Here is a 13,071-nt window from a genome sequence, read left to right as displayed (position 1 = left end):
CTCTCGTGGTGCTTATATACTATTAAACCCAATCATCTAAATATCCGAGTTTTTAAATAGGAACTTAACATGGTATAAAAGTCAATCGATTTTTCTCCAATCCAATGTCTGTCTCTCTCTTTCTTACTGGTACTTTGTTTGCGACAGAGTTCTGAATCGGGTTGAGCCGGGTTGTTGTACCTTAGGAACGAGATCGCCGCAAACCTGCACTGTATATCACACACCTCAATTCAGGCAAGCTTCTTTATAATACTTCTATAAAATAAAGATACAGCAGTTTCAAGACAAAATATATTTTCAACATAATCCACGTGCCCTTCCCAGGATTATCAATTTTTCAAAGAAATTTAACATGGATTATCAATGGTCCATAATGATTTAAACTAGCACGGTCTCCCAATCTAGTTTCTGCCATTGCTGATAAGAGATCTCTCCTTCCCAGGTATCTCTACAATCAACAGCAATGAGCTGTGAGTCGCAAACTGAAATAAAAAGAGGAAACTACCCTATTTAATGCCAGGAGGGCCAGCTTCTTCGGAGAAAACTCAATGCACAGCATGGCCCACGATGCTGCTGCTATGTGCTATGAGTTGGAACTTGGAAGTGCGGGCTATTAGAGCACCATTCTAAGTTGGTGGGATTGGCTGAGAAGACTAGCTAAGATGACTGCAAATGCCCCCATGTTCGTCACCTGAACTTGAGGGGGACAGAAGCAAAAGAGAGAAGCTTTTTTGAATGTTTTTGGAACTTGGAAGCTAAATGATGCAGCGTCAGGACCACTACAAATAAAAGTTTCCCTGCAATTGTATCCTTTCAATTTCAGAGGACTGTGTTTGTAAGGTTCTTCTCATAGAAAGCAGGAACTCTGCCACCATAGTTTTTATTATGGGGGATATCATATTCTTCTCAGGGAATCTGCATGCATGGATCCGAGCTTCTGGGATACCATAGTTTGTGGTGTCAGTTGTCTAACCAGCCTACCAAAGATTACCAATGTTATAGGTTTTCCAAATGATAAGTCTGCAGTCTAGACCTTGAAAAGGGGGAAAAAGAGAGAGAATTTTTTTCATTATCAAAACATCTTTTTATTCCAGAAATTCTGCAATAATATCTTAAAATAATTTCTCATCGGTCATTTTGAAATACTTATTGTATTTTTTCCCATCACAAAACATTTATTGTATTTTTTGATATTCTCCTCTCACTTGGTTGTTTAAAGTATCTACACCCTGAATACACTACTTTGTGCTGCCATCTTCTTCGAATTTAAGACAAAATCAAGTTCCCGTAACAGTGGCGGTGAGAAAATCAAATTTAACAACAATAGTGCTGACAAGTATTAGAAGCTCTAAAGGATCAAGCGAGCGAAGAATGAAAAAATGCAGCAAAAATATTCCATCATGATTAATGACAAGTTACGTCAGAGTCTGTTAGAAAATTTATGGGATGAGAAAGGTCTTGATCTACAAATGTATAAGAAGAGGTGTTTATTGTTTGTAATTCATCCATAATGGAAGGGATGCTTTGCGAAAAAAACCCTTGAAAATTGTGGGGAAGAGAGAGAAAGAGTGAGTTGATAGGTTCAAGCTAAGCCAATGCATGATACAACAAATGTTGTTATTTGATAAGTAAAAAAAGAAGTTACTTTTTATTGTACAACGAGATAATATATTATAATAAAATGATTTTGAGAACCCCGGACTTACTTTGGTTCATCACTGACAATATCCAAAAAATAAAAAATAAAAACGAACAGCACTTTTGGCATGCATGTATGATACCAAAAAAGTTAACTTCACAGCTTTAATCTCATCTTTAGGGATTCTAAAGGGAACATGATCATCATCCTCATCAGTTCAGTGCTATTAATTGGACTTGGAAACGTTTACATCTACGAAGCAACTTTAGCGAGACTCCAAGAGTGACTGACAACTTTCTAACGTACGGAATCAATCGGTCCAAAGCTTGAACGTGCATGCCGAAATATGTACCTACTGGTAAAAAGTAAAAAAAAAAAAAAAGAACACAATGAGCATGACGCTCCAATGCCTTAACTTGCATTGCATACAATGAATGATTGGATCAAGAAACATCTTGATCTCATAGACATGTAAGATTTTTTTTTTTTTTTGATGCTTTGTGATGTTGTGTGAGGATCCATACGGACGTATATTTAGTTCCACATCAGTTATTTGACGAAAAGATTTTGAGTATTTATACTAGACTAAGAAATTCAAATAATACATTCCGATTAGTCATTTTGGGTAAAGTTCTAAATTGTTACAAATGTATCAGGGCAAACTCGGCCCATAGCCTATGTGGACTAGAAAACACTGCAGTACGAATTAATAAAGGTTGACCATGGGCCTATTGTGATACATGTGATTAGATTTGAATGAATTTAAACTCTTAGCCTGACGAGGACGTCAGGGCTCAAATGGAAAAAGTATATGAGGACCCATACGGACGTGTGTTTAGCCCCACATCGGTTATTCGCCGAAGAGACTTTGAAAGAAAATAGCTAATAATAAAGTTGCGGAGCAATTAACAAACTGGAGAGGGTACGCATGAAATAAGATGCAGGAAAAAAAAAAAGCCAAAACTCCCAGCTCATGTCCGAGAAGTTTTCTTCTGGTAATAACTCATGTTGAAGAAGCCAACGATGATAAATTGGCTTTCGTTTCAAAATGTTCTATTAGTGAATGTTCGAGTAACCTAAGATATGTACCAAGAAATTAAGAAAAATGGTAACACACGATTAATTGTGATTTTCTTGAAAGCATTTTGTACATGCAATCAATCACACCCTTCGATCTAATGCCAGTCGCAACTCCAGATGTAAAGGAGCATAGGTTACATGGTACGTACATAGTTAATCTGTCCCCTGTCTATATAATTATATACTCCATTGACCATGGAATGATGAAGTAACCAAAAGTTTAACTCTTTAACAGATAGGACTCAATTCACAGGCTTTTAAGGAACTCATCAACTAATAACGTTCCCTAAACAAGCAGGTGCAACCTTTGATCGAATCACAGCTGTATCCCCCGCGCAAAAGAAGAATTCAACTTTCTTTATGCCCATCTGTTGTTAGATCGTCTACTGCATATATCTCAAAGCACTCTGTGGATGATCCGATGGTGTATGGGTGCGAAGGAAGGTGAATCATTCTTTTGTGTGATGGATACTATGATCATCTCAGCAAGTGTTTGGCGTCGTATATATACTTAAGGAAATAGGACTAGGATTAATACAAGAAACTAAATGGTAATAAAAAAGCTATTTATGTTGCCATCATTATCGTATAAAAGCTTCTTTACACCTCTGCGAGAAAAAGAAGAGAGACAGAGAAGGCATCTTTTACAATCTATCTAACAATGGCCTTTTTAGTTAAAAACTACTGACCAACAATGGCACCACTCCTATTTCTGTACCTAATAGTTCAAAATTATTGCAGCTGTTGCACTATTGGAATAATAGAAGAATGTAGCCTTCATTATAAATAAAAAAAAATGAACTATATATAGAGTATAAATAAAATTTAAATAATAGAACTCATTTGATCTACTTTATTGAATATTTAATTCACTAAAAAAGTTCATGAATAATATCTGATCTTTAATTATAACTCCATATGAAATATCAAGAGGATAATTATTTTTTTCTTTGTTATTGCCACACTTCATATGCACTTGAGGAAGACCATTAATGGAAAATATCTCCAATTAATTGCTATGAATTCCTACCTAAAAGTATTTACTAGTAAGATGAAAATGACTATTCTTGGTCACTACTAGTTTTAAACAAATTTTATCTGGAATTTTTCATTCAGTAGCAATAATGCATATCCAAGCATACTTATAGATAGAAAAAAAAAAGAATGAAACACATAGAACAATATTAAAATCAAGGTTTTATTTAAACATTTGGCTATTTAATAGGATTGCTGTAAATGGCTTTCTACTACACCATTTCATTATAGTTGGTGTCTTTATGCAAGCCACTGATACTGTGAATTGTGTGTGTGTGTGTGTGTGTGTGTTTTGAAAAGATATGGATGAAAACAGTAGTAGGATATGTGTTTTTTTTTTTTTTGATAAGATTTGGATGAAAACAGTAGTAGGATATTCTAAACCTGAAAGGGCAGTAAGCTTGGCCCGGCTAATTAATGGGAAAAAATAAATCAGAGGGAGAGATAGGCTGATTATTAATATAAAAGCTTTTATATCCAAAATGAATACGAATAAAATATTTCCCCCTTCGCCCTACGCTGTCCCCTCGACCAAAAGAATTATAAAAAATCTTAAAGTAATGTATCTGCATTTCATTTGGATGTCATTTCATTTCTTCCTCTCCCCTTGACCAAGGGTCAGCCTCTTAACCTTCCTCTGGACCCTCAGAAATTATTAAAATGGCCCTGGTCCAGTGGACCAGTCCAATGGCCACTCGCCACATCACTCCTGTTTTTAAGAAATTCAAGATCAAAACAGAGATCAAAATTCATCCGGTTATCATCCTGGATTTGGACAGGTCCAGTGGACCAGGTCCATCAAATAAATTCCCTTGAACCCCACCACCCCAACCCCTACTCTCTGGCTTCAATTTTATAGCCACATGGCATCCCCCATTTCTGTCTGGCCCTTCTTCTGCCACCTCTCTCTCTCTCTCTCTCTCTCCATCTTGACCTGGGAGCAGACATGGAGAGTTGAAGATTTAGAAAACGAAATCTTCCCATCTGGTGATGATCTCAGAAGGAGATGAGATGGGCGAGAAGCTGAGCGACGAAGAGGAGCTCTAGAAGAGGACCGACTCTTCATTCTTATCCTTTAAACCTTCCACCCAACTCTCCATCTCTTCTTCCTCCTCTTAAAATACCCATCTCATTTTCCATTCCTTCCGATCACCTCCATACTTACCACCTTATAATCTATCAACAAAGCAAGCCCATGAAGAGGCCCAGTAGCTCAGACTCCTTTGGAGGACTGCAAGAGAAGGAACCTGGTCTCATCCCCATCTCTCTCTCTCACACACACACACACGCACACACACGCGCACACACGCATCTTATTTCTTCTATATCATTAATCGCTTCTTATTTCATTGAATTCTATATATAGTGCAAGAGAAAGAGAAGTACGAAGAGAGATTCCAGTCCATGATGGATGGAGTGGAGTGGGAAGACGAAGAGCTGTGCTCCAACGGTCGCTCAGCTCTGGGAGAGAAGAAGCGCCGGCTGAGCGTGGACCAGGTGAAGACCCTGGAGAAAACCTTCGAGGTGGAGAACAAGCTGGACCCGGACCGGAAGGCCCGGCTGGCCCAAGATTTAGGCCTCCAGCCCCGGCAGGTGGCGATCTGGTTCCAGAACCGCCGCGCCCGGTGGAAGTCCAAGCAGATGGAGGGCGACTACGCCGCCCTCCGGGCCCGCTACGAGACTCTCAAGATCGACTGCGACGCCCTCCTCCATGACAAAGAGAAGCTCGCCGCCGAGGTAAACTATCACCTGATTATTTGCAGTATATTTATATACGCAAGCCCCGCAATATTTACTACAATTATCTAAACATAGCATGTATCAGAGAAACTATTATTGATTTAACAATTACTCACTTCAGTTCCATGATCTTAACTAATTCATACATATATGTATACAAATGGTTTAAATTATAATTGTCGCTATTATTTTTTATTCAGATAAAGCAGCTTAAAGCCAAGTTAGCAAACTCTGCAACTATAACGAGATTGGAGAACAAAGACGCCGAGGAGAGGCCGGCTTTGATATTTAGGGACGGGGCTTCGGACAGCGATTCGAGTGTGGTGTTTAATGATGAGAACAGCCCTTATTCTAGGGTGGTGCTCGACCAAGACTACTTTACGGGATTCAGATCCTACTCCTCCTCTTCGTCTTTGTTTGAGAGCAGAGCTTTAGGTCAGAAGGACTACTTGGAGGAGGGGTTTGTGAGCGGGGAGGAGCTTTGCAGTGCTTTGTTCTCCGAGGAGCAGGAGCTGAGCCTCTCTTGGTACTGCTCCAAGGGGTGGGAGTGAGCAAGAAACTTTGGGGGCTCCTTTTAAAAATGGCAGTGTAAATAGAGCTTCTATAGTGTGAACCGTGCCAAAAGGGACATAGTTTTCGGCGCTGGAGAGGACAGGAGGAAAGCGACTTATCTTCTTTTCTAACTCAAAAACTCGCTGTTTTCTCTGTATGAAGTTTTAGTGGTGGACTCGTCACCTTGGTTAGAGTTGAGGGGAGATGGCATGGGGAATAAAGGGCTGTTGTTGGGTGTAGATAGGATATTTGTAGGCGGTAAGCGGGGAATGTTTCACTTCTTTGGGCAAGATAACGTCTATATATCTTTATCATTGTTATTAAAGTACTAATATATCGAACATTATTTGTAATTGAGATTTTATAAAATAATCTTTTTATTATTATAATGCAAACTCTACTATTATGACGCAGCAAATTTACCCCAATTAAGTACCCTTCTCTGCATTGGTCGACTCTGACACAGCTAAATCCATTTTTTTTTTATTTTTCCCATAAATTTTCTGGCTTTATCTTTTTACCACTCAGGGCCTGTGTACGTACGTTGCTTGCGTATATAAATTCTAGTAAGTTTGGAAGCCTGGTTCATGGAGTTTATGGAGCAACCATTTTGAAGTGGGGGAGATCATGAGAACTAAAAGAGGAGGATACTTTCAGCTCCTTTTCCTCAGGGTGTAGCTTTATTAGCTGATACTTTCAGCCTCCATTGGCATATCTATGAGCTTTAAAATTCACGCCAGATGTGGCCTGTGGGCCTCATCCACACAGTAATATGTTTTGACAGATCGGCGTATATAAAGTGATCTTATCCTATCTGAATGGTGATGATTGGATCACACCTGAGAAAAAGTCCTCTATTGATGAACAGAAGAGAAAAATATATTGGAGGTCATACTGGTTTTCCTCCATTGAGCATCTGTTACTTGATGCTTTCATGTAGGTTGAGTTATGGAGGGCTTTCACAGTGTACAGGATATTTTGGAGAACTCTTATAGCCATCTGTGGGTGCTACTTTGATTCCATTGTCATTTTAGCATTAAAAGGTGGTGGACCTTCTGCGGGCAAGAGAGCCTACAGTATTGCACTCGCATTATTAGCACTTGCAAGTATCACACTAATCCTCAAACCCTTAGCCTTATCTCAAAGAAATTCCTACCCCACCATGCATCAAGGGGGACTGTTCAATAGATCTTGACCATAGTTTTCCTCTAGTCTCCAAACAATATCAGAAACAGTGATTACTAGTTTGCTATGAGGAGATTTGCATCCACAAATATATATACCTGGATCTCTCGTTTCGGTCCCTACAGAAAGACCATGCCTTCGGTAACTATCCCATGGGGCCTTGTCGAGGTGATTCACAGGTCACGCAGGAAAATGAATAGGAAACAACTTAGGGATGCCAAAATGCGAGCAATGAAAGCAATCACCCACCGAAGCAGAATGAAATGTCTTGTGGTGACAGAATTCCCTTCTCTTTAGAAGGTTAATCAACATAGAATCCTCAGTGTTTTATAGTCACTTCCAAACGTGGAATTTAGTCCCATGTTATACCGACGAGCAACAAATCGAGAGCTGCCGTCTACTTATTTCAATGTTTAATGTGGTCGTGAAGATGTCAGTCTGAAGCTAAATATTAGTTAATCACCATATTGAATACTTTCATGAATTAGCTATATTCTTCTCTCTCTTAATGTAGCAAGATTTCTCAAAGTGTATTTGATGCATTGTCGGAGTTCCTTGTTGGCATTATATCTATTGGTCCCTTGGTCATTATCTTAAGCAAAACAAATTTTTTTTTCTCAAGCAATTGGGGGAAAAAATGTCATTAAGAAGAGTTTGTAGATTAGGTCAGGTGAATTGGACACAGATATTGAAACCTATCTATCTTAATAAGAGTTACAAATGCTTTTGGATACACATTACTGCTCATAAAAAAGTTCCTACTTTATAATAGCTTGGTGGCTTGTCAATCAACTACCACTCCCACTAATTTATTCAAGTTACAGAAACCCCTAACATCATGTGACAAAAGAACTATTCATTCAATCACCCTTCTCCTCCATGGTCTGCAATGTAGGCGGCAACCAAATCTGCAGCCAAGTTGCTCCTGCTTTTACATTGACTGTTTAATTTGCTCATTCTTGTCTGTTACTGTAATGCATAGTATTCCACCAATGCTCTATTTTCCCCTAATGGAACATCACAAGAACTTGTTCCTTGGAAGAGAATATCACAAGAACATGAGAAGATTTATGACTCTGTTCATAGTGTGGCTGGATTGTCTTGCCTTAACAAACATGACGAAACACCATCCATCATAGAAGGTTGACCTTATGCGTCGAGAGACATTTAGAGCCATACCAAGATAAGTTTGTAGTATGTTAGGTCCTATTAGTTAGTTTGATGGCCTCACTCTACTTTGATGGCATAGATGGTTTCGCTGTAATTTGAAATAAAGAGAACTAAGTGGTAGCCTACATTTTTCCAGTTAGTCCGGTGTTCAAACCTATACTTGCCAAGACTGTTGGACTTCTTGGAATTGCACAAGTTTGTGGTTCAATAAAGTTAATCGGACATGTTTCGAGCTGGCTTATTTGTTAAAAAAAAAAAAGAGAGCTTGTTTCAAGTTATGGAGTAGAGAAACTTTAAACTTATGCTAGGATATTTGGTGCCAAAATTTGATCCAACTTAACTAAATTTCGATACATAACATTCACCTTGGAGTAAGTTGCATTCTTGAAGTTCTCACATGAAATTGTCAGCTCGAGACAAGAGCTAGCATAACTGACACAGAGAAACACAGTAATTTTTAATGGCATACCATTTGGCCAGTTGTTTGAGCAACTATTGTTATAGATCATTGTACAATAAGACAGAGAGATCAGCATAACTAAGGCATTAGGTCTCGAATAGTTCATAGTAACTTTCCCTTAAATTAGATATTACTTGGTACAAATAAATTTGAATAAAAATAACTTTTCTTGCTAATATCTGTTCTCATTCCTAAACCAAAAGCCATCTTAGATGTGCATGGATTTTCACCACATAAAAAAGTTTCTTTTTTTTTTTTTGAAAGTATAGGGCAGCATTCCAATCACAACAGTCGACATAACCCAATAAGAGAAAGAAATATATAACTACTCATGGAGAAACAGACATAAACTTAGTTAATGCTTAGAGTCAAGAATCTGATGATTAAGAAGATTAAATAGGATGTTTGATTGACACCATGGACCACTCCAACTGTCTGATATGAGGGGCTCCCTGCAGAGTGCAGACCTCTTGAAACACCCGAAAGGAATCAAGCTGGGCCTCTTCGCTCCTCCCAGGGGACGATAACGAAGTGGGACGCGGCTGTCCCATGCCCACCAAAAATAAAGAAAAGAAAAAAGAGGTCACACCGCTGAGGAGCAATGTATAATTTCACCTCTGTTCCGGACTACGAGCAAATCCAACCGAGAAGAAGGGGGAGTTTAAAAAAGAAAAAGAAAAAGAAAAAGTAGGGGCTCGTCAGCTCGTGCAGTATAATGTTGGACTTTTTTTTGTAAAAGAAGCCTAGGATGCTTTTAGTAAATTAAAAAAATATACTTCTTTCATAGAGCGAGCCGTCGACGTCGCTCTCTCTCTCTCTCTCTCTCTCTGCTTCCTTTCCTTTTCCTGCTTCCTTTCCTTATCTTTTTCTGGGGCACACTTTGGAGGGCAGCGGCAGCAAGAAAAAGGGAAGAGCACTTATGGAAAGGACTTGAGGGTGAAATAACACGTATCGCTCGTACGTGCTGGTATTCGCTTGATTCTCTAATCTGGGCCGCTTGATGTTGACGGCCTATGGTGGTCCCCAGTAGAGTTGTTACATGGGGTCCACCCAAGGGCATCATGCACCTTGGCCGGGGAGTGGATGGGAGGAGCTAATTTTATTATGGGAAATAACTATATGCGTTATATAATAGAGTTTTATGATGATAACAGTTTTGCCATTCGTTGGATTTTCGTGAATCACCAAGGCAGCTAATGGAGCTAGCCCATTGGGTGGCATGCTCCCATGCAACCGTACAATCAGGAAAGCCAATGGAAAGGATGAAGTTTTTCCGCTATGGTATGATTAGCAATAAAAATAGCAATCTAATCGGCTATACTATTATTGTGGTTCAAATTTGGCCCGAGGGTGACCACGTCGGAGGAGTCGATAAAGCTGCCGGCCGAAACGGAAGAAAGAGAGCCACCTCCCGTGCGACGGGGTACCTACACAAAACCTCACCAGTGGTTCCGGTGAGGGCCTCTGACACTCAAGTTAGAGTGGATCTTAGTTGGTCCAAAAGTCTTTGTAGTGTTATCTGATGGGGCTCTTTATAGTTCTCGTATATGTGTTCAGGTGGTGGAGGTATGGCCCGTCCTCATTATGGAGGAGATAGGTTTTAGATAGATAGCACGTAGCTAGAGCTTGCTTGAGGCGCACGGCATAGGCCATTCCTGCAAACGGTAAGGCATTGATATGTGTGACAAGATATGGCTGGAGTAGCATGGCGTTGTCCTTAGCTGTCGTTGGCACGCATGTGGATGCGGTCGTGGATGAAGCTGAGCTCGATGAGAGGTCGCATCGTATATTCGGCGAGGTCGGCTTGACGAGTGCTGAGGTCGGCCTAGCTTCCCCGATTCCAAGATTTGCTCGATAAGGCGTCCTAAGCTCGAGGGTCGGGATGCGTTGTTGGATGGGGCGCCCCAAACTTAAACGGGGTGTATCGTCGAATATTAAGGTGCCTCGAGCTCAGGTCGAGGCGCGTCGGTGAATATTAAGAGTGCCCTGAGCTCGGATTGGGACACATTGGCGAATATGAAGGCCCCCCGAGCTCGGCCAGGGCGTGTCGGCAAATATAAGGGACGCCTCGAGCTCGGTCAAGGCGTGTCGACGAATAGTCCTGTGGTCGAAGGAACTCTTGAGCTTGCAGTTGGCACAGCAGGGTGTTCCGAGCTCAGGCTCGGGACGTCATTATAAGCATCATAAGAGGCTGCTGCAAGTCGTAGCAGTGGAAAGGCCTGACCGAGGTCAACTGAACCTTCGGCGGAGTCCGAGATCGGGCTGGTTCTGAGCAGGATCGAGGTCTTGTCTGGTCAGTGTTATGGTCTACCCGGCCGGGATGGGACGATCTCTTGCCCTGAGCAGGACGGTCCATTTCGCTCCATCAACTATATTATATATATATATATATAGATTGATAGAATTGCATTTACAGTTTCTTCCTCCATTTTAAATTATGTTTCTAGAATTTGGCATGCATTAATGTACATCGTGCTTTAATATATGTATACAAAAAGAAGTTTTAAGTTTGGATCGCTGTGGAGTTGAATTTTGGACGGTAGCTCTAGCGTAGAATTAACATAGATGAATGAGTGGTTATCTCATGAGAAACAAAAATAAGAAATTAGGAATGCAATTATATGATTAGAATCCTGTTACCAAGCAACTTATGATTTATTCTTTTTAAGAACTAAGATTGGAGCTAACTTGACCTAAGGGTAAAATATGAACACAAGTCACTGGTATCCAACCCGGGTGACTTCACTAACCTAACTAATTAGTATCCTAGTTTTCATTAGTAATTAGTTACTACTATTACAAGCTTCTTTTCTTATTTTTCTACTTTCTTTAATAACAAGGCACTGCTACTATATTCAACAAAAGTTTCTTTTCTTAATGTTACGAGGCAACCTGATCATTTGGAAGAGAGGAAAATCCCCCATAGGGGAAAAAAAAAGGAGGTAGGAGATTTTCATGTTTTGAAATTAACAAAACTTTCATTCACTTCTCTTGTCACGAAATTTTGCAAATTTCAGTACTTGACTGGCGACTTTAAAATTTTAGTTTGTTTCTAACTATATTTATTTGAAATTGATAGGCATTATATTTCTTGAAAGGTAAAGTATGGGTGACAGATGTGACTCTCTTCTCTTACTTAGAGGATAACCTACCATCGACCTAGATATAACAATCTTCAAAAATAAAGGATCATGAAAACTTTTGCCTAAGGGGCCCTCATCACCTAGGCATATGGCCCATCCAAAACATTTCTCAACCCTGGTTTATTTTGCTCTGGGTTCATGCTAGTTGACATTTTCCTTCTAGGCACTCATGGCGTAATTAAGTTGACTTATATTGTTTATCTTTTATTAAACTTGTTGAATTAGATATCATGGATAGCATTACAAAGCATTATTAGATTAACATTCAGATAAATATATTTATTAAAAGCTACACACACGTATGTATGTATATATATATATATATATAATGGTGTGGGTTTTTAATTTATATATTCTATGATATATCTAGCATACTAAAATTATTGCAAGATGTTTATACTATCAATATTGTATATGCAGGAGGCTTCCAAAATACATAAATTTGGTTCCTTACAGCGCGCGCACAACATATATTTCTATATCAATTAATTTTTAGATACATAGAAACCATTTACAACACTTGAATTTGCTCTTAAAGGTAGAAACAATAACTTCTTACTAGTGCATGGGAAACTAGCAGACCCAATTAAGTATTTGAGTTAAAAAAGAGTACAACTATACTTGTTTAGGGCATTTATCAATGTTAAACAAATAAAAGAGGGAGTATTAAGATAAGCCCGAGTGGCTAAGCAATGAAAACCTTGCTAATGAACATAAATGCAACTTAAGTTTTTTTTTTTTTTTTTTTTTTAGCGGGCGCCTTACGGTATATAAGTACGGATACATCCAATAAAATTAGAAAATAAAATATCGTGAAGAGTCCTGGATAGCTCTTCCTCGTGCATGGCTTTATTAGCTTTTCTATAGCTATACTTAGCCTAGAAAAGCCTCTTCGTTACGGAGTAAGAGATGGTCCCACCCAATGCAACTTGAGTTTAAAAGAAAAAAAATGACAAGGCCTTTCGTTTTCAGAAAGTTAACTCGCTATTTCCATGAGAAAAAGGAAATTTCCCATTTAAAGAGATCGTCGGGCATCAAAGCTGTCATGCTCATCTCCCTTTCAATCC

General features: G+C 39.3%; 1 protein-coding gene across 2 annotated transcripts; it reads left to right on the top strand.

The window, feature by feature from the left end:
• Positions 1-4,597: 4,597 nt before the first annotated feature.
• On the top strand, positions 4,598-6,441 carry LOC103701782 (homeobox-leucine zipper protein HOX13-like). 2 transcript variants are annotated; one of them, XM_008783954.5, is made up of 3 exons: positions 4,598-5,004; positions 5,121-5,491; positions 5,695-6,441. In XM_008783954.5, the coding sequence occupies exons 1-3, from the start codon at positions 4,950-4,952 to the stop codon at positions 6,043-6,045; spliced, it is 777 nt and encodes a 258-aa protein (XP_008782176.3). In that variant the 5' UTR covers positions 4,598-4,949; the 3' UTR covers positions 6,046-6,441. The 2 variants fall into 2 exon arrangements, with proteins under 2 accessions (XP_008782176.3, XP_088565057.1); XM_088708931.1 differs by having other exon boundaries at positions 4,804-5,042; positions 5,135-5,491; positions 5,695-6,191.
• Positions 6,442-13,071: the final 6,630 nt, after the last annotated feature.

The sequence above is a fragment of the Phoenix dactylifera genome, chromosome 12, assembly GCF_051530095.1.
Source record: "Phoenix dactylifera cultivar Ajwa chromosome 12, Ajwa_hap1_PhDact_Kaust_v1.1, whole genome shotgun sequence".
NCBI lineage: Eukaryota > Viridiplantae > Streptophyta > Magnoliopsida > Arecales > Arecaceae > Phoenix > Phoenix dactylifera.
This window is presented reverse-complemented; position numbering and strand designations above follow the sequence as displayed.